A 25,157-nucleotide genomic window follows, 5' to 3' on the forward strand; every position below is an offset into this window, starting at 1 on the left:
TTTTAATTCATAAGTCGTCTTTAAATGCAAAAAATAGTAATAATAATGAAGTGCTTAATATTGAAATGCAAAAATAAAATGTAATTCTAAAGTAATTGTGGAAACTTGAATCACAATAATAAACAATATACCCTAATTTCCCTGAGAGTAAAAAACTACTCAGAGTAAAAAAAACAAAAAAAAAACACTTTTGCATTTGACTAATTTTTGATCCAATTTGCCGGTATACCTATAAACTTTATAGGTCACGGGACACTTATATTGTATAAAGTGTTAGCATTAGCCATTAGCACTCAATTCAAACAGGCTCAATCATGGTGTCAATTAACTTGTCACGTTATTCAACTTTAAGAGCCGACGAACTCCCATTTTCTCCACCAAACCGTGTTCGTTTGACAGTACAAAAATGCGACTGTTAGATTTATGCGCTAGGTGATTAAGTTTACGAGATGCTCTTGAAAGCAACTGTGGTTCCCATGGAGATCCCCCCCTCTTCCCACCCCGTTCTTTCTTCTCACGCCCCCTCCCTCCCCACCGCGTGCTGCCTTTACTGCCGCAGTAAGCGTCGGGTACTTCTGCTAATTCACCGGTTCTACTCTTTCCGCTGCGTCACGAAAAGTTCACACGGCTTTTTTGTACTCTGCTTCAGCTGCGATCCAAACAAACGCCGTTTGTGTTGCGACACGAAAGAAAAAGCATTTCTTGTTTAATTTATTGTGGGAAGTGAAATCCCCCCCTTCGTCATGACTGCAGAGATGCGGCGCAGTAGCGCACACGCGGTAAGTCACTTGGGCAAAAAGTTTGTTGCATTTGGCGAGACGATACGTCACAAATGTCATGTGTGTTCCATAAAAACTCGCAAACTCAAAACAGATTTTTCCGATTTGTCGCTTCTTTGAGAGCTTTCTTTTATAACTTTGAAACATTTTGGCGTTTTTTTAAAAAAATCATCTTTGAGCTTTATTTCTGCGATTGTCTTTATATTGTTACAATAGCCTTGCGCGTCGCAAACGTGAGCAACACGCACGTTACACTCGTTTTTAGATCTATATTTAGCTGGTCTACTTAATCCTTCCTTATATAATGTGTGAGAACCACGCTAAAGCCAAGAGACTGCAGACTATTAATTGTCGCACTGGCACGTCAAGTGTCCTTGTGCTTGCCAATTTGGTCACACCTATGTGATAGAAAACTACTTTTTAAAATGGGATTAAAAAAAAAAAAAAAGTTGTAACGCACTTAGGCGGAATTATTTGGGTGACAAAAATGTTGATAACGGAATGCGTTTTTATAATTTAGATTTTTTAAAGTAGGTACATTTTGCTCTCATAGTAGTTATGCACATTTCGTCTTTTTTTAATTATTATTATTTTTTTTTTTAAATCATGCGGTTGACAGAGAATGTGTCTTTATAACTTAGATTCGATAAAGTAGGTACATTTTGCCCGCAGAGTAGTTTTTCACATTTTATGTGATGGGGTTGACCTTCATGACCTGGAATTACTTTCAGCTCACAGCTGTGCATTACCAATAGTTAATTGCTTAATTGTTTTGACCCCAATGTGTTTGTCGCCATTTAAATTCTAAGGCGTTTCCAAACCTAACGGATGTGTAGCATGTATGTAGCATACTAATTGTATGCAAAGATGGATGAAATAAAATTTGGTCAAAAAGTCTGGAACATGTATGGGGAAAAAAAAGTTGGTCAGAACTATGTCAGTGCTATGTGCTGGACATTGAGTTACTAAATGATGGCTAATGGCTTTGCCGCCCACAGGTTCCCATCAAGAATATTGAGCGTGAGCTGATCTGCCCCATCTGCAAGGAGCTCTTCACACACCCGCTCATCCTTCCATGCCAGCACAGCATTTGTCACAAATGCGTCCGGGAGCTGCTCATGCTCAACTATGACGACTCCTTGGACGGTGGCTCCGAGTGCTCGATGCCGGGCAGCCCCAGGTCTCGCGTGCCATCGCCCTCCATGGAGAGGCTGGACAAGCTCGTACGATCAGGTCAGTCGGTGTGAGACGAGACTTATGAGACAGCTGTGATGTATTGAGCGAGGTTACTTTTAGGAGTCAGTTTTAGATTCATGTAATTGTGAAAATCGAGTTAAACCCTGTCTTAACTTTCAAGACGGAATGCAAAGGTGATTGGGTGTTGCATATTTGCATCACGGTTCTCGTTTTTGTTCAAAAGTAGTCATGCAAAGTAACAACTTGGATCAACATTGTGGATGAAATTTCCAAGTTTTGGAGTTTTGAGGTTCCAGTTGACAAGGATCAAGACAAAGGGCCGAGCTTAAAGTGGGCCACGCGTTATTGTGCCTCCCTCCTCCTCCTTGTCCTACTTTAATGAACACAAATGATTTCATGACAATGTGGTACACACGCCTTTCTTGTGCTAATCCTGTCTCTTTTTTTTTTTTTTCCAAGTAGGAGTCACTTTTATCAGTTACAGTATGTCTGAGTTTTGATAAGCTTAAGCCTGAAATGGGACTACTGTCTGGTTTTAAGTGAGGGGGAGTGTCAAATAACCCAGTACAATCAACAAACACTGACGCTTGAACGAAGATTTAAGCATTCTGGACTTGTCACAACAGTGTCTGGCTCCCTGCTTAAGTTTGGGAAAAGTTTTTCAGAGATACACAATAGTTCCCTCGTCATTGCAGCGGCTTTGCGTGGCAAGAATTGACCAAATAAACACACATGCAAACATAAGCTTGGCGGCAGATGCGCCACTTTTTTTTTTTTTATGTCTTCTTTTTTTTGGGGGGGGGGGGCAGGGGTGATTTAAGGTGTACTCTGGCCGCGGGCCACCAGGCATGCATCCTTGCTCTCCCCGCTGTATTTTTCTGGCTCAGTGGCATATTTTAATTAGCAGACCAAGCTACAAGTGGTTGCTATGCAACCGAGAGCTTCTGGGTAGGAAAAAAAAAGAAAAGAAAAAGAAAAGCAACCCAAACCTGTCTCTTTGCGAACATTCCCTACCCTGACACTCCAAGGCAAGCTGAATGAGTTTATTATATCCAGCATGTCTTGAGTTGACACAGGAAACCAAAGCCTCCACTTTTGAATAAGCAAATCTGTGGGCATGCTGAAAGCCCCTCTGTGCTAGGAAAACTCCCCAATATGTCAACTATGACCAAGTATGCTCAGCTACAGCGTTAGCAGGCTGTAAACATTCTACACAGGATTATGAATATCCGCATTGGTTACGTTTAAATAAGATGATTACAAAAACGCACAGAGCATCTTGTTGTTGAAAAGCCAGAACTTACGAGCTCAATTACTTCGCCGAAAAAACATGCCGGCCTCCGCCGCTCACCCGGATGGTCAGTTACCATGGTGACGCAGGCTGCCCCTGTAAGGAATGAATGAGGGATTAGTACAAGGAAAAGAATGGAAGAGGACCTGCTGGCTGTTTATTTTATGATCAGTGTGCAACTGGGACAGGCACTACTGTGGCGTGCTGCATAAACGAATGCTAGTAGTCGCACGGCATACCAAAGACTTAGTGATGAATCCATTTTTCTTCTTGAAGTTGAGTCCATTACTCAACTTTTTTGTGGCTTCCTTTGTAGAACGCATGGCCCAGCTGACATCCAATGCCCTTTTCCCTCCAAATGTCTCTTGTAGGACCAAGACTGACCTACATCCAAGAATGCCAAAAAATGCATAGTAGTAGTGGTAGGGATGGTGGTGGAAAAAGAGTTCAGTGTCATGGCCGAACCCGGGCGGTATACCACATTGAAGGATTGGCAAATGTTCAATAAGTTTTCAATTGTTGGTTTTTGCAAAAAGAAACGTGTGCGTCCCACTGAAGCTAGAGAAGCTATTTTAAATCAGGATATTAACAGCACTGATGTAATGCATCATATTGTATTGAAGTGAATTCCGTTTTTTTGCATGCAGTTGTGTTCAACATGCATTCAGTAGACACTTCATTAGGTATACCTGCACCGTCTGATGATATCCTTGTCAGACATTTCAACACAGGTGTCCCTATTGAAGTGTCCTTTGAGTATATATCGTGCATCTGAAAAGTATTCACTGGGTTGTATTTTTTTCCACATTTTATATTAGAGCTAGATTAATTCATTTCCTCAAAATTCCTCACCCACGACACCCCATAATGGCAACGTGTTAACCCCACCATTTTTTTTTTTCTTGTAATATGATGCCAGAAGCCTGGCACACCTATGTTTGGGCGGTTTTGTCGATTTCCCTTGCCAATCCCTCTCAATCAGGTTGGATTGGAGTTTTGGTATGCTGCCATTTCAAAATAAAAGTATTCCCTTCTCGGATAAATCTGTAACTTCAGCCAAATGTGGACAAAATGGCACTGTGAATACGCATTGTTACTATGCTTACCCACTGTGTTCAATCATCTAACTATATTCCACTCCAAGCTACATGAGACTCGTGTTTTTTATTTTTTATTTTAATTAACCACTTGCTTATCACTGACTGTTCTCATGATGACATGATCTCACATTCATGCCTTTGTTTCATATTTTATTGTCACCTCTTTTTTTTTGTCAATTGCTTTCAGCCACAGTGCGAAGGTCGCTCGGAAGTCGAGGTAGACGCGGCCTCCGGCTCTTGAGTTACTGTAGTAGTGAGTACAGTGTCGCCAGTGGGACCCTCTTTGTAAAACCCTAGTTTGAGTGCTACTTTTCCGCTAGTCCTCACCCCTTTTTATTTATTTATTTTAGCTTTGTTATCACTACCAAATGCAAATTCACTCTATGAAGCAGTTCAACAGATTATATATAATAGCTTTTTTTTGTCATTTTTTTTTTAGTCACTTAGTTTGTAGTAACTGTTGCACTCACTTGTGCATAGCAAAAGAGATACAATAAATACATCAGGAAACAATCCAGCGCAAGAAATACATCCATTAAATGACATGGGGGGGGACGGGGACGCCAAGCTTGTAAATTTGATTGAAAAGTCATTAGCCACGGCTGCTAATAATTCATTCCAGTTATGGAGGTGGCAGTATTACATTACAGAGTGCTTGACAACTGCCAAGCAAGTTGAACAAGAAGCCATTTCTGTCTTCTCTGCAGCTAAATATGATTAGGTTATAGTTAACCGATTGGGTACTTTAGTAAAACTAAATTAGCAATGGATTTTAATGGTCACAATTGCATCTATCTTGATAATTTCCCCATCAAAATGAATGACGAGAAAAATGTCAGACGACGATCGCAGGTTTGTGTTGAAACGGAGAATCTCCAACTCAAACTCCCCAACGCCGTTTGGGCTCGCCCACATTCTTGCTCTTCTTGACAGCAGTGGCTCCGGGGCCCCCTGCTCGCTCTACTTATCGTCACCTCGTGGCATTAAATACACAAAGCGGCTGCTAATCGTTTAGCGCTTGCTGAATTGTCACGGCAAGCCAAGAAAAGCAAAACAGAAGATGAGTGAGCCTTTGTTTGTCAGAGCTGCCAATGTTTAATTGCGCTTTGGATGCAAGTGAGCATTCTTCCAAGAAATTATATCTGACCAAGCTTTATTTCTTTGATTGCTGTTCCTAACTTTTTGTGTGTAGTGAAATTTACTGCCTGAAAACTATTACATCAGACATGAGAAGTTGAGGTTCAATGAGATGTTAGTATGGAAACAGGAGTTCAAAACATTCCAAGATTCTCCCGAACGTTTGACACAGACCCGATTTATATCCGTCCTGGTTTTTACGGGCAGCCACATTGTTAGACAACATCAAAATCATCTTGAAGAGTTCAAGTTAGAAGCACTGTCGCTGCAGGGCCGGCCGGGCCATGGAAGTCACGTTATGCTCATCCTCATCCTCATCTTGACTTTGTCGTGGTCAAGGGGTTCCACTCTCGCAGCTGTTAGCCCAAATGTCTCAAACCGTCACGCTTCGTCCCCTTGCTCACGCGCACGGCATATATGCAGACCCGACGTAGTTGACACATTTGTCGCTGCCTCACCCTCTCCCCCCCCCCCCCCTTCCCCCCTTTCCACAATGTTTTTACCTCACCTGAGGAGTGTTTGATTGAATTTTCAGGTCCTCGGAAACGAAGCGGAAATACTGAGATAAATCCAGCACTCCTCACTTCTCCCCAAAAACGTGAAGCAATATTCTTGTCAATGTGGTGTTTTTTTTCTTTTGTCTTTTTTGTGTGGTTGCTGAGTCGTCACTTTAGTTTGCTGGCTTTTAAGTGTGTTCACACACTTGTTTTTGAGTCCATTCTCACTGCTTTGTGTCCGTGATGTGTACGCCACCTCACTTGTTAGGATGCTGCTGCATCAGTAACAAGCACAGTATTGTGAAGGCAAAAAAAAAAAAAACCTCTTAAAAGCACTGTTGCTTTAGGAGTTCTTGTGTTGTATGTGTGGAAATACAGTAAGTGTTAATATGACAACTGGATAAATGATTCATTACAATGAAAGACAATACTTTTGTCACACTGATTGACTTTCAAGTTGTTTTAGATATACAGGAAAATAGAAACACCATGTTGTCGCCCAACTTTTGTTAACTGTACAAGATATGTTAAGTAACAATTAGTTGCAAAAATATTGATGTGAATGTTGACACCTGATAATGGAGCTGAAATAGGAAAGTCTGCAGGAAATAATAGGAGTGTAAATTTGACGTGACCGTAAAAGCTAACAATACAAGTAGTTCGTACAGTTTTATAAGACATTAGCCACTGTTAAACTCAATAGTAAAACTACTCTAAGTTTATCAACAGGAAACTGTCAATTTGTGTATAACTATCATGCATATTCTACCAAAGATAAACAATTTTAAGTAGCATCATACCTAAAAGTACAAAAAGCAAAGAAAAAACATAACATGCTGTTGGTCTATGAGATGCTGATGGACCTCAATTTGATGAACTCTGATTTTGATCATTTCTGCTGTCTTTAATATCGTTCAAACACAGAATGTCTCTTGGTCCAGCTTAACAATCAACACTTACTGTCTGCCACTGTTGTGAATGGCGAATGACTTGCAAAAAAGATCCCATTTTCTTTCCCCTCACAAGACTGCTTGTCATCTCAAGCCACAGTGGTCCTAAGATAGCGCCTCCTCCAGGACCCATGAGTGACAGCTGCCTGATATGATGCCTTGTGTTGTGCTTCTGTTACATGCATCCACGGAACAGTAGTCAATAGTTGTTGATTTGTCAAGCACAAAATGAGGAGAGCATGCTGAGGTCCTATTTGTGATCACAATCAAATGGAATCATATAATGCAAGACATTTTGACACAGCACTTGCGTTAGAATTTGCAGGTGGACGCTCAATGTAGCCTAATTAATGTATTAATGAATTAATTAATTGATTTATTCAATTCCAGTTAGGACGTGCGCCTTTATTTTTAGATGCTTCTCAGTAAATTCAAATACTGTTACTACAGTTAAATTTTCAGTGGCTCAACTGTGCTGGTATTTTGTTAGCAACTGAATTTTTTAAAATCAATTTGGTATTCACAAGTAGGGCCTCAGACAAAATCCCAAACAAAAGACCAAGGCTGTGAATGCAATGCTCTCTCTACATGACACTCACTACGCCCCCCCCCCCCCCCACCCCAGGTTCCATCTCATCCCCGGGCTGGCGCCGAGGGTCCGTGACACCTCGGGTCACCACCATCGCCTGCCCGGGCTGTCAGCATGACATCGACCTAGGCGAGCGCGGTATCAGCATGCTGTTCCGCAACTTCACTTTGGAGAGCATCGTGGAGCGCTACCGGCAGGCGGCCCGCGCCGCCGTTGCCATCACGTGCAACATCTGCAAGCCGCCGCAGCAGCAAGAGGCCACCAAGAGCTGCATGGACTGCAAGGCCAGCTACTGCAATGAATGCTTCAAGATGCACCACCCCTGGGGCACGCCCAGGGCACAGCACGAGTACGTGGGACCCACCACCAACTTTAGACCCAAGGCAAGTACCGGGAACCGTCACAGTTTCCACTAAAGTCACTTTAGTGACTAATCACTTCTCTTTTTGATGTTTATTGAGCGCTGAGTTCAGTTTCTATTTTAAGACTCGGATCAGGAAACTGTGTTTCGATGCTTTTTGGAAGTCTGGTGCTTGTTCCTGTTTCACTTCAACTTAGCTCAACGTCACGTTCTGTCTAACGTCACAGGTGCTGATGTGTCCCGAGCACGAGATGGAGAAGGTGAACATGTACTGCGAGGCGTGCCGACGGCCCGTGTGCCACCTGTGCAAGCTCGGAGGCACCCACGCCAACCACAAGGTCACATCCATGAGCAACGCCTACAAGATCCTCAAGGTACGGAACTTGCGTGAGGCATCGTGCTGTGTCACATGACCCGCTCTTAGCGTCACTTCTAAGAATTGACAGAAGAACCCGGAGAACAGGTTTAATGGTTTAACGCTGATGGTGGGGAACATATGGCCCTTTGGCCACAAACTAACATGGAATAACCCACCCTAGACACTTTGAGGCACATATTAACTGATTAGGGCACACATTGAAGAAGAAAAAAAAAAAGGATTTGAACACACCAAAATTGGTGTGATGTTGGCAAATTTGCATTAGTGTTTCAATGTGAGCTGTGGCCCACAGCAGCTCCTGTTCAAGTGTGCTCATTGTGTTTGTGCCTTGCCATTTTCCCATCTTTTAATAAATGTCTCTCCTTGCCCACTGCGAGGGCATTAAAATTAGAAATCTGTAATATAGTGGGGGTTGTGAATGATAACACTTTGAACACAAGATGAGTTTAGACTTGTCGTCTGCGAACAGTCTGTGTGAAATTCAATCGGCTGAGTGTAGGCGTGTTAATGTTGAATGCAACCATTTGTCCCCCATGACTGTTATTCATTGTGCTGTCAAACTGCGGTTAAGGTTGGCCCTGCTTCAGGTTTCGGTGGCTGGGACCAAAAAAAAAAAAAAAAAATTGCAGTATCATCTCATTGTGTTCCATACGAACACGTCTATGCAGATAATGGTCCTCGTTGGAGTTTGCTGGTGTCCCTATTCAATTGCCTGGTCAGTGTGTGTATATGTAGGCCACCTGAAAATCTGCTGCGTCTTCATCTGTTCTCTCACAGGAGAAGCTGGCCAAGAGTATCCATTACCTCATCAGCAAAGAGGACCAAGTCAGGGCTCAAATTACCGGGCTGGAGCAGCTCATCAGTCAGACAGAGGTACAAAACTTGAAACTCTCAACAACATCCTGGAAAGATGATTTTCATTTCCTTTTGTCAATTTGATTTCCTTTTTTAGTCAATGACTCAACCCGGTAGAAACATTTTTTTTTCCCTTCCCCTCCCAATGTCCCTGTTCTGTACAAATGGCACAGACACAGAAAACAGAACAAAGTAGTCTAATATTTTGTAGCACACACATTTTTTTAAAGGGAACATAGTGTGACTTGTTTGAAAACCTGTCCGTGGAGTTGAACAGCAATATCTAGTTGACTCCTCAATGCGTTAAGTGCATCCAGGTTAATTAGGTAAACCACACATACAAGAAAACTGCAGGTTGGGTTCTTCTAAACCAGCCTCCAATTGTGTTCTTATCACACCCTTTTTTGTTTTAAAGAGTAGCGGCTGTTGTTCAAAGACGACATCTTAATGTCTGAAACGTCATCTGTTATTGGTTGTTATCTAGATAAAATGGTAGCCTGAATGGATGAAGTGTTTTCCCTCAAAACTAATGTCAACTGTTAAATATCCCTGGTTTGTTTTGTTGGTCAAGACTTACGATGACATGTTAATGTTTGGATGATGGGGTATATTTTGGTTGTCTTGCACAACCTAACATTTGTTTGAATTGGAATAAAATGCAGGCTGACGCACACTATCAAAAATCCCTGGAGAGGACTGGTAATATTTCACGTTTGTCTCAAAGGAAAATGGGCAGCTAGCAGAGCGTCAGGCCAACGAGCACTTTGAACGCCTGTTTGAGACCCTGCAGGAGAGAAAATCGGAAATGCTCAAATCCATTGAGCAGTCACGAAGCAGGCGCATGGGACAGCTCAAATCCCAGGTACATGTGTGTGAGAATTTCTGCAGATTATTTTTTCTGGTTTTTTTACAATTTCAGTATTTCTTTTGATAGTCTTTCAGTTGAAATTGTTGGAACTTTATATTTTGGGGATTTTTTTTCACAACTCACATCAAGAGAATTATGTCTCGCAAATGTAATTGAAAATATGTTTTATTTGTCTGTAATGGCTACATGATGGATGGATGATGTACATGAATCAAAATGTATTTTCAAATTTTATTGATCTTATTTTTAATTTTTTAAATTACATGTGTACTTTTTCATTGTCTTTTTATATAATTTAAAATTGAAGAACTTTATTGAAATTGTTTTTTTTTTATTCTTTTTTGTTTGAATCATTTATTATTATTATTATTATTAGCATTTCTATTCTGTGTCCTCACAAAATTAGTTTTGAGTTTTAATGAGCTTTTATCGGTACTTTCCCAGATGGAGGGGTACCAGGGCATGCTGGAAAACAGTGGCCTGGTGGGCTATGCTCAGGAAGTCCTCAAAGAGACTGACCAGTCTTGCTTTGTGCAGACTGCCAAGCAACTGCATGTCAGGTATATATTTAAGACCCTTTAAGTTACCTAGGCTTTGTTTGTTTGTGAGGCTGCAGAACATCAACATGGCAAGCCACGTGCAGGCAAGTTCTCAAATGCGGTCAGCAACCTTAAGCTGGTTAATTGAGCTCCATTAGCGGCTTTGGATAAGAACGGAACCTTTGCACTCATGGGATCATGATACTGTCCACTCTCACTCTAGCACTATTCCTAATCCTTTCTTATGAAAGAAAAAAAAATGCCTCAAATACATATCGGTATAAGATTGTGTGTGTGTGCGTGTACAGAATCCAGAAGGCCACAGAGTCTCTAAGGACTTTCCACCCATCAGCAGACTCCTGTTTTGATGAGTTTGTGCTGGACACGTCCAGAGAAGAGACCCTCCTCAAAGAATTGTGCTTTGGCGGAGGTAACGTCACATGACACACACAACACTGTTCGCTGGAGTGAAGCGCAGACATCTGCAGATATCAAGAGTCTGAATGAGACACAGGGATCAATCCTGGATCAATATTGAGACCTGATCATTGGTTTACAACCTGACATGTGAGAACATGGTGTCTTCTCACCACATTCTTTTCATACCTAGCTGATGTCATCGTCCCAACGATTGTGGAAGGACCAGTGTCGAGAGAGCAAGTCAATACAATTGCTGCCCTACAATAGCTTTTATGTAATTCCAATCAATGTTGCTATGTTGACAAGAGGAACGAATCGTTAGCGGAATAGTCTAACCTTTGGCACATTAGATCCGCATCGAGTAATTGACCCGACCGATTGCCATTCAGTAACTTTCTTCTGTTCGTAAGCTCATTGATTAAGTGACTGGCTAACAAATGAGCAATTTCCTCTTTATCTTTACGTAGCCTCCACGCCGGGTGTGTTAAAGATCCATGCTTTATCTGAGAAACGTTTTCCTAGGTGCCCGTTTACGTGGTACTCTTGAAGTTAGAGTTCAAATGGTTCACGCGGAACAAAAGTGCATACAAATTGAGGTAATTACACTTGCCAGTGGTTTCATGTTGTGAAGAGGAAGGCTTCTAACCAAAATGAGTGGCTATGGGAAAACAAAGAGATGGCTTGAAATCTTTAAGAGTCCTCCTTGTGACACTGATCTAGGGACCTGCCCTTAAAGTTAACAAAAATAAACGTCTTGATGTGAAGAATGCTTTTTACCACAAAATGACACACTTGCTTTTTGTGGAACATGAACACACATGGACACTGTTTTTAGGGTTTAAATGCTTGGCCAGAAGATACTTTAATGGCTCATCAACTGCCAACGCTTCAATCAAATTAGTCCAGTGCAGTGCAGAGCAGCATTTCCTTTGCTAAGAGCACCATTAGCCCTCACAGGAAACTCAACTGAAAGGCGCATAAAAAAAAAAACAAGTGGTGGAAAAGGTCTGGCTGGGGGCCACATTTGGCCCGCTTTGTTCTTTAATTCGGTCCACTGAGCGTTTTTATTAGGAACAGTCCTGCAATATTTGTTGCAGTCAATGATCTTTTTAGATAGCTTAGCTTTTGCAATTTATTGTATATAATTGAGCTTGAGTGATAGTAGAGTTTAAACGGAACATTTTGGAGTCTGCCTCTCAGTCTGCTCAGTGGTAGTTATCAGCTGTTGACTTGGGGCCACTCAAAAGGAGTATGGCGGCGTGCCAAGGGGACCTCAGCTGTGTTTGCTATGTCAGCAATGCTTAAACAGTCTGCATTATTCCTTCACTGTCAACACTGAAGTCTGTGAGCACGGCTGACGCTCAAGTGCTTACGTTGTATTGCTACTAAACACATTGTAATCCTACTTGCGTTAGTCTGTCTAGGGATTCACTCTCATTAGCATGTCAGCCAAACAAAAACTCCGAGCTACAATGCAACTTGGTTGGTTAGTATACGGAGGACAACCGTTAACTTGTTAGCCATATAAGTGAAGGATGTTAGTTCAATTTCATTTACAGTAAATGAGGAATGCTACTTGGGTAGTCAACACTGGGACGTGTTAGTTACCTGATGGACCCTTGTTAGTAAAGAGGCAAACCAAATGATTAAAGAACATTAACTGAATTCTATTTTTCTTCATTAATACTCTATTTAATTTTATGTATTTCATATCAACAACATGTCTCTTGTAAAGACACCAACTTAAGGAAATATGAGCTGAATAGTGAAAAAAAGAGTCGATTTCCTGTATGCAGCAGGAACAAAGGATGATGGGAAGGAGAGAAATCCGAACCCCCTGCAGTAAAACTTGGCAATGCTGCACTCCGTCTGCTACCAATCTAAATGTCTGATGGCCCACTGGCCCAATTTTGTTGCAAACTGGCGACAAACATGGGAAATAATTAAAAGGCATTGTTTGTGTTTGAATTTCTGCCATCAAAGTAGTAGTAGAAGTAGTAGTAGTAGTCAATAATAGGTTGTTTTGTTGCTCTGCGTTATTCAAGATGATTCACTTATGCACATACATTTGCTTCACTTCACGCAGTAGAGCAAAGTACATCGCTGAGCAGGATTAAAGGCTTTAATAGATCCGTCTTAGTGAATCAATGAGATCCACTTCTCATGACATTTGTCAATCACTTAGACTTTCACATCTTAGTATTGTTATACCGTAAAGGCCACATGTTAAGTAGAAGCTCTCAGGCCCAAAGTGCGACATTCTGAGATTTTGGGAGGAACTAATAACCTTTTGTTCCATCGGCTCAAGTGCTCTCCATGACATTTCATGGTGCACCTATTTTAGTGCTATAACAAATAAAAAAAAGTGTTGATCCTTTGGTGCTTACTGAAATAAGTTTTGACAGTTCTTAAATGGGAATCGGGCACTTGCACTCGCAAAAGACTTCATTTAAAGATCCCCTCCCTTTAATATCGAGATTTGCTTCCACCCTCATTCAGTTCCAGACCCCCCCATGATTGACCTGTCCAAGAGCCGAGTCTATAATGAGGCCACCATCTTCTGGAGGCTGTCTGACGACCACCAACCCACAGACCAGCACGTGTTAGAGTACCGCAAGTGGGCCCCGCACACTTACTGAATGCACTGATGTCATCGGCAGAATAGTACATCCTGTAGCTAAACATTTCCTGATTTCAGATTGGGTGACCTGAGGCGGTCGCTGTCCCAAGAGGATATTGAGGATGGCGCTTGGCAAGCGATGGAGCACCTGCATGGTGCCAGCACCACAGTGTGCGGCCTGGACCCCGGCAGCTTGTACGCGTTCAGGGTGCGCACCTGCCGGAACTCGGTGTTCAGCCCTTATAGCCCTGAAGCCACCTTCCATACACCCCCTGCACCTGGTAAGAAGAAACATCAGTTGGCATTATTGCTCTTATCACATAGGTGACAAAAAGTATTCGAATAGATGCATTGTTTACATGATTTATAATCTGTATTGTAATCCAGGTGATGTTTTTTTTTTTTTTGGAGTGTTCTGGAGAGCTTCCTGGGAATGGTGTTTGCAGATGATTAATTAAAATCTCAAAATGTGATTATGCATAGGATTAGTGACTTGCCTGGTGATTTTGCCCAGAGCAATAAATAAAAGAATGGATAATCCTTGTTTTTGTGCTCAGAGACAGATTAGAAGATGACAGATGCTTTGCTCTTTAGGTTTTCAATTCTGAGGCGCACAATAGAGGCAATGTAGCACAATGATGTTTTGGCAGATCACCATGGTGATGCTTTCTTTTTTTCTTTTTTCTTTTGCCTGTCTTTCACACTATTCTAACCAGAGCGTGAGCGGGTGAATTGTTTAGTCGGCAGCTAGTGTGAGATGGTCATGTGGAAGAATACGGCTTCCCTTTTACGCTTCTTCTTATCAAACAGTGCAAACAGATGGACTCAAATGCCAGTCACAAACAATCCTGATCAGTCCTTTGTTCACAAAAGGTTGTTCACTTGCTTCTCTGGCTGAGTCCTTTCCACTCAATGCAATTTGGGACAGTCACTTGGCTTGGATTTGAATTTGGACACGTGTTGTGATTGGTGCATCTTCATTCCTGTGCTCTGTTGAAGGATTCAATGTGCATCACTAATGAGGAATTTGAAGCCAGAGAACACACGCAGAGTCAAAATCTTGGACTCGAGAGACTAGGATCGTTGTATGTTGGGGGAGGAGCCAAATTTACCCTGTGCTATTCCCTTGACACTGTCGTCAGGTAGACGTCAACTTCAATTGGTGTCATTATAAATGTAGCTCTGCTGTGGTGTGCAGGCAGACGTTAGAATTATTATGCCCCAGTTGTTCTAAGGACTTCCCAGACCCATAAATGAGCGTGTCCTCCCTGGAGTAGACCCCACCCCGTATTGCCCTTCCATGCAAAAGGTTGAGCGAACATTATGGCATGATGTCATAATGTTGGCCTACTAACTATTTATAGAAGCTAATTAATTCCATCCAAATGAGGAGTTTAGCTACACATGGTGATTACATTTCTTGAGGGAGTAGTAAGCCAACCTAATGACTTATTTGTGTTCCAGCGCCCTCATGTGTCCACTTGTGGCATGTACACATAGTGAAGTCTCAGCATTGGAGATGATCACAAAAATTTCATATTAGGGTGGGATGGGAATTATTTTTGGGATGGGGATTTTAGAAATAGAAAACATTTTGTTTTGGCATAAAAAAGCTATTTAAAATAATGCAATTTAAAAGCACGATGTTCAATAGACAATTTTTCAATAGTAGAACTGTATCCAAATTGAAGTATTTTGTTGAACAATCAATTCTTTCATTCAAATTTTATTAGATTATTCAGAAAAATGTATCTTAAAAATGTTGGATTGTGACAGCCCTACTCTCTACGCACAGCCTTCGACTTCCTGTTCAATGACAAGTGTGGCTTCTGCACGGAACGCCTGGTGCTCAACAAGCGGCGGGATGCGGTGGAGAGCGTGGCCGGCGTGGCCTTCCTGCTCGCTGCCGACCGCGTGCAGACGGGCAGCTACGTCAGCCTGGACTACATTATTGGTGACACGGGCATCTCTCAGGGAAGGTATGTCACAACACAGTATATTGTTTATTATGGTGGTGGCGAGAACAGAAACCCTTTTGAAAAATGCTTTTTTCATGCATTTTAGTGTTTTCATTTTTTTACAAATAAGAATAGAGTGGTATTTTGACATGAGTGAAGATGAAATCAGTCATTCTGCCAATTTATTTTTTACAATCTGATTGTCTTGTCTTGACCTCAAGTGGGATGAGCAGTATACTGTTGCTATCTGTCTTATACTGCAATCAGATGGACAAAGTAGGTAACAGAAGGAACAGGATTCAATTGATGCTGTGACAAAAACGGTTTAATTATTTTTAATTCTGTTCAAGCTGTTGAATGTGTATCAACTCTGGTTAATATTTCAAATGTTTGTTTTGCAGACACTACTGGGCCTTCAAAGTAGAGCCGCAGTCCTACTTGGTCAAAGTGGGCGTGGCCTCGGACACAAAGCTGCTGGAATGGTTTCACAACCCGAGGGACACTAGCAGCCCGAGGTACTTTCCAGTCACGCTGCACGTTAGATCTTTTGCAACACACCAAATTAAATTCTCAGACAGAGGCCTTTTCTTGCGTTTCGTGTAATTGCCTGGATAATTTGTATTCTGTAATAATTAACTCACTGGTGTAATATTTTTTTCTTTACTGTGCAATTACTTTTAAAACAATATTTCTAAAGACCCAAATTCACACGAATAAAACAAGATTTATTTCCATAATTTTCTAAAGAAAACAAAATGGGTGTCATCAATGAATTGGAATGCAACAATTGCGAACAAAAATATTTGGATGGTGAACATTGCTAACCAAAACACCAGCACCTTTGAAAAGTGTCAAACAACCATTTCTCATCTAGGTACGACCACGACAGCGGCCACGACAGCGGCAGCGAGGACGCTTGCTACGAGCTCTCGCAGCCCTTCACCCTCCTCACTGTGGGCATGGGAAAGCTCTTTATCCCCAAGACGTCGCCCTTGTCTTCATCTGCCACTGCCGCCACCTCCTCAGGCGACCCGGGCAACCGTACGCTGCCCATGCCGCAGCGCCTGGGTGTGTGCCTGGATTACGACGCCGGCCGCGTGTACTTCTACGACGCCGACAACATGCGCTGCCTCTACGAGAGGCAAGTAGATTGCTCGGGGATCATGTACCCGGCGTTCGGCCTCATGGGCGGCGGCAAGGTCCAGCTGGAGGAGTTTGTCACCGCCAAGAGGCTCACCTTCTGAGGGCGACTGGCCGTGGTCAGCGCTCTATTTGCACCTTTTGGCAAGTGTACTTTGGCATGGTATGTGGTAGGAAGGTTGAGGCGGCTTCAATCAGGGTCTTTGGTCCAAATAGTTTTTTTTTTCTTCCGTCGGATTTGATCGACTGTGAAACATCCAACTGTGAAACCTGAGCTGGTATGTTATGACAACACTAATATGATACAGACTCAAGAGTCTGATTCTAGAGTTCTCCAGGCCTGTTGAGATGGCTTAGATCTGCGCTCTTGGTCTGTCTAATTGATCTGATCAACACTAATATGACACGATTTTATTATCGTTCCTCGTACAAAGCAATGAGATGTGTAATATTGTACCAAAGTCTGTTTTTTAATGTTTCAATTTAGCTGCTTAATTAGTCAGCAGCCATTTTAAGTCTTTTGGATTTAACAAATTCTTAATTCATCTGACTCCAGAGCAGGATTTCCCAAATTTGGGCCTGTGAGTAAACTTTTTATTTGGGTTGTCGGTTGTGTTCTTAATGTTTAATTTATATACGGTATGTTTATTTGGAGGGAACCTGCTCTTGACGTGTAATAATTGATCACATGATTGACTGTTGTGTAGCAGATTTTTTTTTTTTAGTGGACCTGATGGGAGAAAGCCTTCGTAGCGAATCTTTTAGTGCTAGCTCCTCCGTGCCTTCCGGTTCATTTGTTTGCTCAACAATTCCCTGATATAGTTGCACAATTGTTTTGAAACATGCACTCGGGTTCATTTGATAACACTTGTTGACTTTTTTTTTTTTTTTTTTTTTAAATCACTGAAAACACTTTTTGCACTCCCCCCCCCCCCCCCCCCCTCTTTCTTCCGACACTGTATCACTACCTAGCACATTTGTGTCCTTCACTCACTTTTGTCAGAATGTGAACACGATATACCCATCCAGCCTGTTTCCGCCTTCACACATAAAGGAAAATCTGGTGCAACCGAGCAGCCTTTGAAAAGCACCGTTGACTTTCTCCAATGTTGCGAGCATAGTTTACACTCACTCACATAAGGGCAATTTACGTTTGGGAAATTAGATATTGGGTAGCAACACGGACACTTAATGGTTAGCTTTTATTTCAGAAGGGTCTTCTGGTACCATTGGTGCTTTGCTTAACTATATGACCTACCTCCTTGCTGTCAAGCCTGGATTATTTTTATTTTGTGGTCAATATAAACCTTTGCAGATCCACCATTTCGTTTAAGTCACGTTCAGTGTGTTCGCCTTCAACATGCCTTCTCTTTTGACGTCAGGTTTTATAAACATATTAATATTGTCTGGTTATACGTATAAGCTGTACACTGGAAACGTCCACTTTCATATCACTATAGAGCAGGGTTGTTTTCTGTGCAAGTGTGTTGTAATCTGTTCTGACTACTGTAAAGTCACTATTTTAACGTAATTCCCTTTTAATTTGATGTACATGTATGTATTATTGGTTTATTACAAATAAATAGAATCAAGCTTCTTACATTTGAACTCTCCAGTCTTACATCATGAAAAAAAAAATATTTTTCATTTTATTTCAATTCCACAACAGTTGCAAACTTGATCCAAAAAAAACAAACTTCTATGCATTTAAAGACTGACAGGGCAGCTTTCACTGGCAGAATGTAAACAACAGCTGAATGTCTTTGTGTTCCCTGTTTTTATTTTTGGGTGTAAAATCAGATCAAGTCAAATTTATAACCAAAATTGCAGGCAAGCTGATACAAAAGTAAAGCTAGCATGCCGCATGTCAGTAACACTTGTATGTACCTAACTGAGTGCAATAATATTTCGGTGGAAAAATAGCTAGCTTTGCTTAGAATGAGACTAATTTGCACTGTTAGTAGTTAACAATATTGTTAAATTTGTCTAATTTTTCAAGTATTTTCTTGAAGTTGCTGGAGGTGATGGGTACAATTACTGTATGTGTGATGTAAATGTGAGTAGAATTATTCTTGGCTGGACTTGCGTGTGTTATGTGTTGGGATGTCTTCAAATAAACTTGTTTTTATTAAAAATGGTCGCGGTGTCTTGTTGGGGGGGGGACTATAATGAGTAGAAAAATGAAGTTTTAGAGAGGCATTAAGATTACATGGGTAAATAGATTCTGTGTTAATGTTAGTATAATTAGTTTTGTACGATTAATACAACTTGACATTTCTTATGCAGCTGAAGACTTGGATCTCATGATCTAAATTTAAATGCAATGCTTTTCTTTCAATTAGTGTGATATGTGTAATTACTTTACATTAATTATACTCTAAGTGTAATACATTTAATATTACAGTACTATGGCTATACTTATATTGCTGTTATATTACATTATTGTATAGAAGGATAGATTTAATTACATTTATTGGATGATATATAATGCACTTAATTGTTAGTTTTGAATCTATATTTATACAGTGTACAATACAGTCATATCAGCACTGTCAATATTAAATCATATAGTATGACTACATTTACTGTACTTATAGTTGTTTGAATGGGTATAATGCATTGTAATATCTTTAATATGATATTTTACGCATTGGAATGAGTGCAACACATTATAACTCTTGATTATGACAGTATAATTTGACTTGCAAATATTATTATTACCACTGTATAATATACATTTAATTATGTTCCTAATGTTGATATTTTTCATGATATTCTTGTTCAGATGGCCTCACCTGTCAATCAGTCTACCTACACGAGGCTAATTGTTAAGCGCAAGTATGGGGGCGTGCCCGAGTCGTGACGTCATGTCGCTGTCACCTCAACGCGGAAGACGATCAAGACGCAGAAGGAAAGGAAATGATCCCATCCACGTCAATGAAGTGGAACAACGTCGTTATCGTGCACTGATACTTCCACATCAGCATCATCACGCAACCGACGTCCCCCTGTTTCACGGATCCGCTTCGAGGCTCCACACAGCCCCTATGAGCCGAGCCGGAGAGACGCTGGGAATCCGTTGAAAGGTGCGTACTGCTAGCGTCCAGCTAGCTAGAATGACAGCCGGACCGGTTTGTGTCATTTCATTTACCCTGCACACCTGAGATGTTTTATTTCGCCGGTGATAACGTGTTAACATGCGACGTGCATGGCGTGTGTCGTTGACACCAAGCCGCACTCGTGAAGGTCACTACGAGCATGTCCGTCATTGTGCAGGACGTTGAGATTTGCTGTTGCTTTAATGAATTAGCGGCCCGTGTCGCGGTGCCAAGGCAAAGCCTCCAGGGGGTTGTTGAGGCGGGCAGGTGCACATGCAGGCGGGCTGAGGGTGACGCTTGTGTCCGCCCACGGGGCCTCGTCAACAATTATTTACACTTGCTCCTTGCTATACGCCGGGCTAGAGGTTAAGATCCAACGTGAACTGGAGTAATTCTCCCAAAAAGTACACGCCCCCCTAAAAGTGTTTACAATTGCTTATAGAGCGAGCAACCCTGGAATGGAACGGAATAAGTTGGATTTTCATGAATTTGTACTTTATTTACATTTCTGATAAGTGACAACTTAAGTCAAACATACTCTCTCTCTCAAATAAAGTGTATTAACACTAACCATCTTTATTTATTGTTACTACAAGAAAAAACAAGCAAATTGTTTATTGATGAAGGAGAAAATAGCTATAAAGGCCTGCCGTCGGGAGTGATGCGATATGATCATTTTAGCAAGGAGTCATGAACATCAGATTCAGGTAATCAGGAAATCGTTTTATACATGCACCTATAAACAATCTATGGAAGTTTTGTGTGTTTCTCTGTTGCTCCTTGTAGCTTTAGGTCAGCAGACACCAATGCCACGTGACGGCCTGGCGAACAACACACAGATTTTAAACGACACCACTGAAGTAAAGTTTACAAATAACAGGAGAATAAAAACATCATCAAAATTCTAACTGCTTACTTTTTTTTTATTCCAGTACACAGGTACAACAAATACCAAATAGTTTTGATAAGTGCAGCAAATGTCAGCTACAGGACTCTATAAATCCAAAGTTAATGGGAACAGAAAATAGGAAGTTGAAGCATATCCAAATTAAAGCCATAACCGCAATATAACCATTCATTGTTTAACTGAACAAACAATAATACTTAACTAGCAACTGATAATTGTGCTCAGGGTGCTACAACGTGACTACAAAGTATTAGACATTCGCAAATAAAAACAGCAACTTGTGTTTCCTGTTCCTGTTCTTTATATTTCTGTGTAGTTTTTTTCCTCACTGGTTTAAAGAGAAATGTTGTTATCTGATGATTCTATTGTGTTTGAAACATGTATTTGCCAATATGTGGTTAAGATGTTCTTTTCTGAAGTTCTCACTCACTGTTTATTCATCTACCACAAATAACACGGGGCCTGTGCCAGCCTACAGGGCGTAGGCTGCATCAATGTGGTGCTATGTCGAGAGAGAGCGGACAATACGTTACTGCATCTTACTGAGGGCTGTCCATGACATTTTGCTTGCTCAAAAACCAGCATGTGTGCCCCCAAGTTAGACATCAGCTGAGTGCGGATCACTTTTGGGTTAATGTTTAGCTTTTTCTTCGGCTTTTTGTGTGCAAGGCCACCGCAAAGAGAATCAGTATGATAACGTGATGATAAACAATATGGTGACAACCGCAGTTTGCCATGAACACGTAAATCCTCTGTTATGATCGGAGGCTTCACTGTACACTTATTGTAAGCTACGATTCCTTCCAGTAAAACCTCTTAAAGACCGCAAGGTGACAGTACTGCCCCGCAAATACCTTCTTACTCCAGCTCCATTAGCGTGTCTGCCAAGTGGGTACAAAGGATGTGTGTGTTTTTGATACTCTGCTGTATTTTGATGAGGTTAGTCGTTTATATCAGACATAGGCGTTCAGCCCGTAGTCAAAGTGATTCTCTCACAAACCTGTTTTGGAAGCCCATTGAGTCACACCCCATAGACACGCCCATGCATACACTAAAAATGACATGCTTCCATGTTAAATGCGCAACAAAGTGGGAGTCGCTGTTTATTGAATGTGTTTGCGTGTGTTAAGTGTAAGTAAGGGGAAAAGATTCAAAGCTAATCTGTTAGCATATGGTGTCATTAGGAAGGCGGCAGGGTGCTCCCATAAGTCGCCAGCTGTTGATTCAAGACAACAAAGCACCAAGCACAAAATATCTGAATGGGCTTTTTTTTTTTAACGTAACAACATTGCATTTGGGACGCCTTGTGATTAGCATATGGAGATCTGGGCTGAGATCCCTCGGAAGGGTTGTCCTCCCACATTCCTAAAAGATGCATGTTAGGTTCAGAAGTCTGACTGACGATGATGTCTAACAGAGGGAGGTGTGGGAAGTCACAAACTATGCTTCTGTGTGGGGCGGGGCACAGTGTGGGATCCGGAAAAAAACACCTCAATACTTTATGATAAAATGAAAAAAAATACATCTGAACAGATTGGTGTGGTGAGGTAATCAATTTTAACCCTGTTTTAAATTGACCAACAAATTGACTTACTCATACTTTATACGCTGCTTGTCAAATTCAAGATGCACAGAAAAACACAGTGGACTGGAAATTTGCAAAAGAAAATTATGGATGGATAGAAGTGTTGCAGTAATATCACCGACACCTTAAATCTGTCTCTTTTAAAATGTTTTATATCAAGAGCTTTTCAAGTCGTAGCTGTTCACCAGCCCTCAATCTGTCTGTAATCTGCGTTTAATCAGATGAAGGATGTTTCTCGACTCAAGGTACTCGGTCAGAGTGCATTGTCTAGGTCAGTTGTTTGCACTGCGCAATCACAATAACACACTCATATTTTTGGGACCCTGAGATTGATTGGCAACCAGTTCAATGTGAATTCCACCCGCTCAAATCCATCCAAGCCTTTTTGGAAGTCGATACGAGGTGACATTTGAATGACCTTCAATGTTTGGCATGCGGCCCTCCTGAAATGGGCCGTAATAAATGACTTGTCGGCAGCTTGATCAAATTTGCTTTCGGAGGAGGTGACGCACCCGGCGAGGCACCTCGGCGCAGGGAGTTAAAGTAAGCTTATTACAGCCAGGTCAAAACCAAAACACTTGAGTTGTTCTCTCGCTACTTTGGGAGTGCTGGGCTCATCAAGTGGAGCAAATAATGAAAATGTGAGTATTTGAACTGTTTGTTGTGTGATTTGTAAAGCCATCTTTTTAGTTTTCATGCAGCTTCTTTGCCCTTGATAGCCAAAGTTTAACATGGCATGTAAGTAATCTGCAAGTCAGTGTTTGCTGTGATGTGTTTGTCTGTCTGTTAATGGGATTACTGCAAAAACCACATGGCTGCGTCTCGCAGAGCGTGTAGCATATTTGGGCCAAAACAAGTTTTGGACACGCTCTTGTCAGCGGGAAAAACAAACCTTTTTGATTGATTAGTAATGTTATGGTAGGCTGGATCTACACTGCAGGTCCTCTCTGTCTCACCGTGCCTTACTCATGTTGGATGTTTAGCAAGATTTGGAAGAGGCCATATTAGGAATATTTGTCTCCCCTTCTTATCCCTCTACAACTTGCATCGGTTTACATCAAATTAAAAACATTTCATCCATTCTGTGATAAAGCCAAGACTTAACCCCAAAGGTTGGTGGCTGGCGATTTGGTGATCTAATGTAATGCTTCATGCCTGATATTTCAGATTACCAAGATGTCTTGAATGTAGTACTTGTCATACAACGTCCATGAGGCAAGATCTATAGTGTTGTTTAAATGTTGAATGTGAAGCTTCTCTATGTTCAAGTTTGTTGTTGTTTTGTCTGCTCTTCAGACTACCCCACCACCGCCTCAGCCTATCGATGGGTGAATCCGGCTCACGTCGCTCCACGCTGGTCTCCCGCCTGCCCATCTTCCGCCGGAGCAACAGCAAGCGGCAGGACTCGCTGCCGTCGTCCCCGTCTTCAGGTGGCAACTGCGTGCACACCTCATCTCCCTCCAGCACAAACTCCAGCTCGGGGAGCACCGGCAAAAGGCGGAGCCTCTTTCGCGCGCCCTCGCTCAGCTTTTCGGCCAAGCGGAGCCACCAGCCTAGCGTCCAGCCCGTCAATTTGAACCTCACGCCGGCGCAGACAACTGACGCCAACGGAAACAGCCAGCAGTCGATTACCACGTCGCAGTCGGCGGGAGGTAGCGATGCTCCCCCGAAATCGCGACACTCGTTTGGCTTCGGGAGCCACCGGCAGAAGAAAATCACGCGTTCTCAGACGGAGGATTTTGACAAGGCGTCGGCGTCCTCATCCTCGACCAATCGGAATGTCTTCATCAATTGCCTCGGCGGCTCGGCGGTCAACGAGGGTGATGACTCGGGCTTCATTGAAGATTACGGGAATGGTAGCAGGCGCGCGTCACGACACAAAAAGCACCTGCTGCCCAAGTCCCTCTCGGCGCACCACCGCTTCTCTCACCACAAACCACCGGGGGACAATCAGGAGTGTGTTGTCGTCACACCGGGGGCCGGGGGGCTCACCCCAGGGTCTTGTCCAAGCGATGGCGGCCTGGAGAGCTCCCTTCAGTCTCCCATGGTATCAGAGGACCGCACCACGGCCATCACCCCTTCTGAGTTCATCCCCATCACAGAGGACTCCATCTCTGAGGCTGAAGCTCTACCAGCTCCCAGTCCTGGATCCGCACTGACCACCGACACTGCCTCAGCTGAGGGTCCATCTGTCCCAGAGACATTCATCTCCTCCTCACAGGTACCCCTCCTAGATCAATTGATAGCTTTTGCTAAATTGTCTTGACTATAAAGTCAACAATCTGGTCCATGACAGTCGGCTACTGTTAAACACACTCTTAACTTTAACAATTGATAATAGGTAATAAATGCAGCGTTGTATCTTAATTTTCAAGCTGTCGCTGTAAAGTAAAACTATAATGACACACCACAGAGAAGGGTAATAATCGCCAAGTATATAAAATGAAGTGTCAAAAATATGTCTGTCCCAACTGTCAGACATGTTCGCGGAATGCATTGAAAACATGCGCCGCTCAACTTTCAAATGTTCATCAAATACATATTCGTCCGTCAAGCATAGGGGTGTCAAACTTATTTTTTTCGTGGGCCGCATCGTAGTTACAGTTTTCTTCTAAGAGCCACTATGACTGTCAACTCAAATAAATGTATGAACGTCTCATATTTACAGTATTGGCTACACAACAAACTTATAAATAACTAGCTTTGAAATCAGAGACCCATAAAAAACTTCACATTTTTAAAAAGATGATTGGTAAGAAAAATTGCAAGTAACAGCTCTATTTTTCTAAAAGTGAAGACTATTTGCAATTTTTGTATTGGCAGATAAAGTCGACAATTTGGCACCGCGGGCCAAATATAATTACGCTGTGAGCCACATTTGGCCCTC

General features: G+C 42.0%; 2 protein-coding genes across 2 annotated transcripts in view; both read left to right on the forward strand.

The window, feature by feature from the left end:
- The first annotated feature begins 531 nt into the window (after positions 1-531).
- On the forward strand, positions 532-18,288 carry trim36 (tripartite motif containing 36). The gene is made up of 13 exons (XM_085910539.1): positions 532-779; positions 1,778-2,012; positions 7,577-7,923; positions 8,129-8,275; positions 9,058-9,153; positions 9,860-9,997; positions 10,448-10,563; positions 10,851-10,972; positions 13,462-13,579; positions 13,661-13,863; positions 15,378-15,561; positions 15,942-16,055; positions 16,415-18,288. The coding sequence occupies exons 1-13, from the start codon at positions 744-746 to the stop codon at positions 16,782-16,784; spliced, it is 2,226 nt and encodes a 741-aa protein (XP_085766665.1). The 5' UTR covers positions 532-743; the 3' UTR covers positions 16,785-18,288.
- Positions 18,289-19,565: 1,277 nt separating this feature from the next.
- ccser1 (coiled-coil serine-rich protein 1) overlaps positions 19,566-25,157 on the forward strand; it is a 73,956-nt gene continuing 68,364 nt past the window's right edge. Inside the window, exons 1-2 of the mRNA XM_085909541.1 lie at positions 19,566-19,766; positions 23,567-24,491. Coding sequence (XP_085765667.1) covers positions 23,595-24,491 — 897 coding nt within the window. The 5' untranslated portion in view covers positions 19,566-19,766; positions 23,567-23,594. The remainder of the gene's footprint in view (positions 19,767-23,566; positions 24,492-25,157) is intronic.

Source organism: Syngnathus leptorhynchus, chromosome 4 (genome assembly GCF_054491065.1).
Source record: "Syngnathus leptorhynchus isolate UIUO chromosome 4, UIUO_Slep, whole genome shotgun sequence".
NCBI lineage: Eukaryota > Metazoa > Chordata > Actinopteri > Syngnathiformes > Syngnathidae > Syngnathus > Syngnathus leptorhynchus.

What these genes read in the sequence shown, in the direction of transcription:
- trim36 (XM_085910539.1), top strand. Translation starts at nt 744, where the DNA reads ATGACTGCAGAGATGCGGCGCAGTAGCGCACACGCG. An exon ending in GGACAAGCTCGTACGATCAG is followed by an intron (nt 2,013 to 7,576) that starts GTCAGTCGGTGT and finishes CCCCCACCCCAG; the next exon opens with GTTCCATCTCATCCCCGGGC. An exon ending in ACGCCTACAAGATCCTCAAG is followed by an intron (nt 8,276 to 9,057) that starts GTACGGAACTTG and finishes GTTCTCTCACAG; the next exon opens with GAGAAGCTGGCCAAGAGTAT.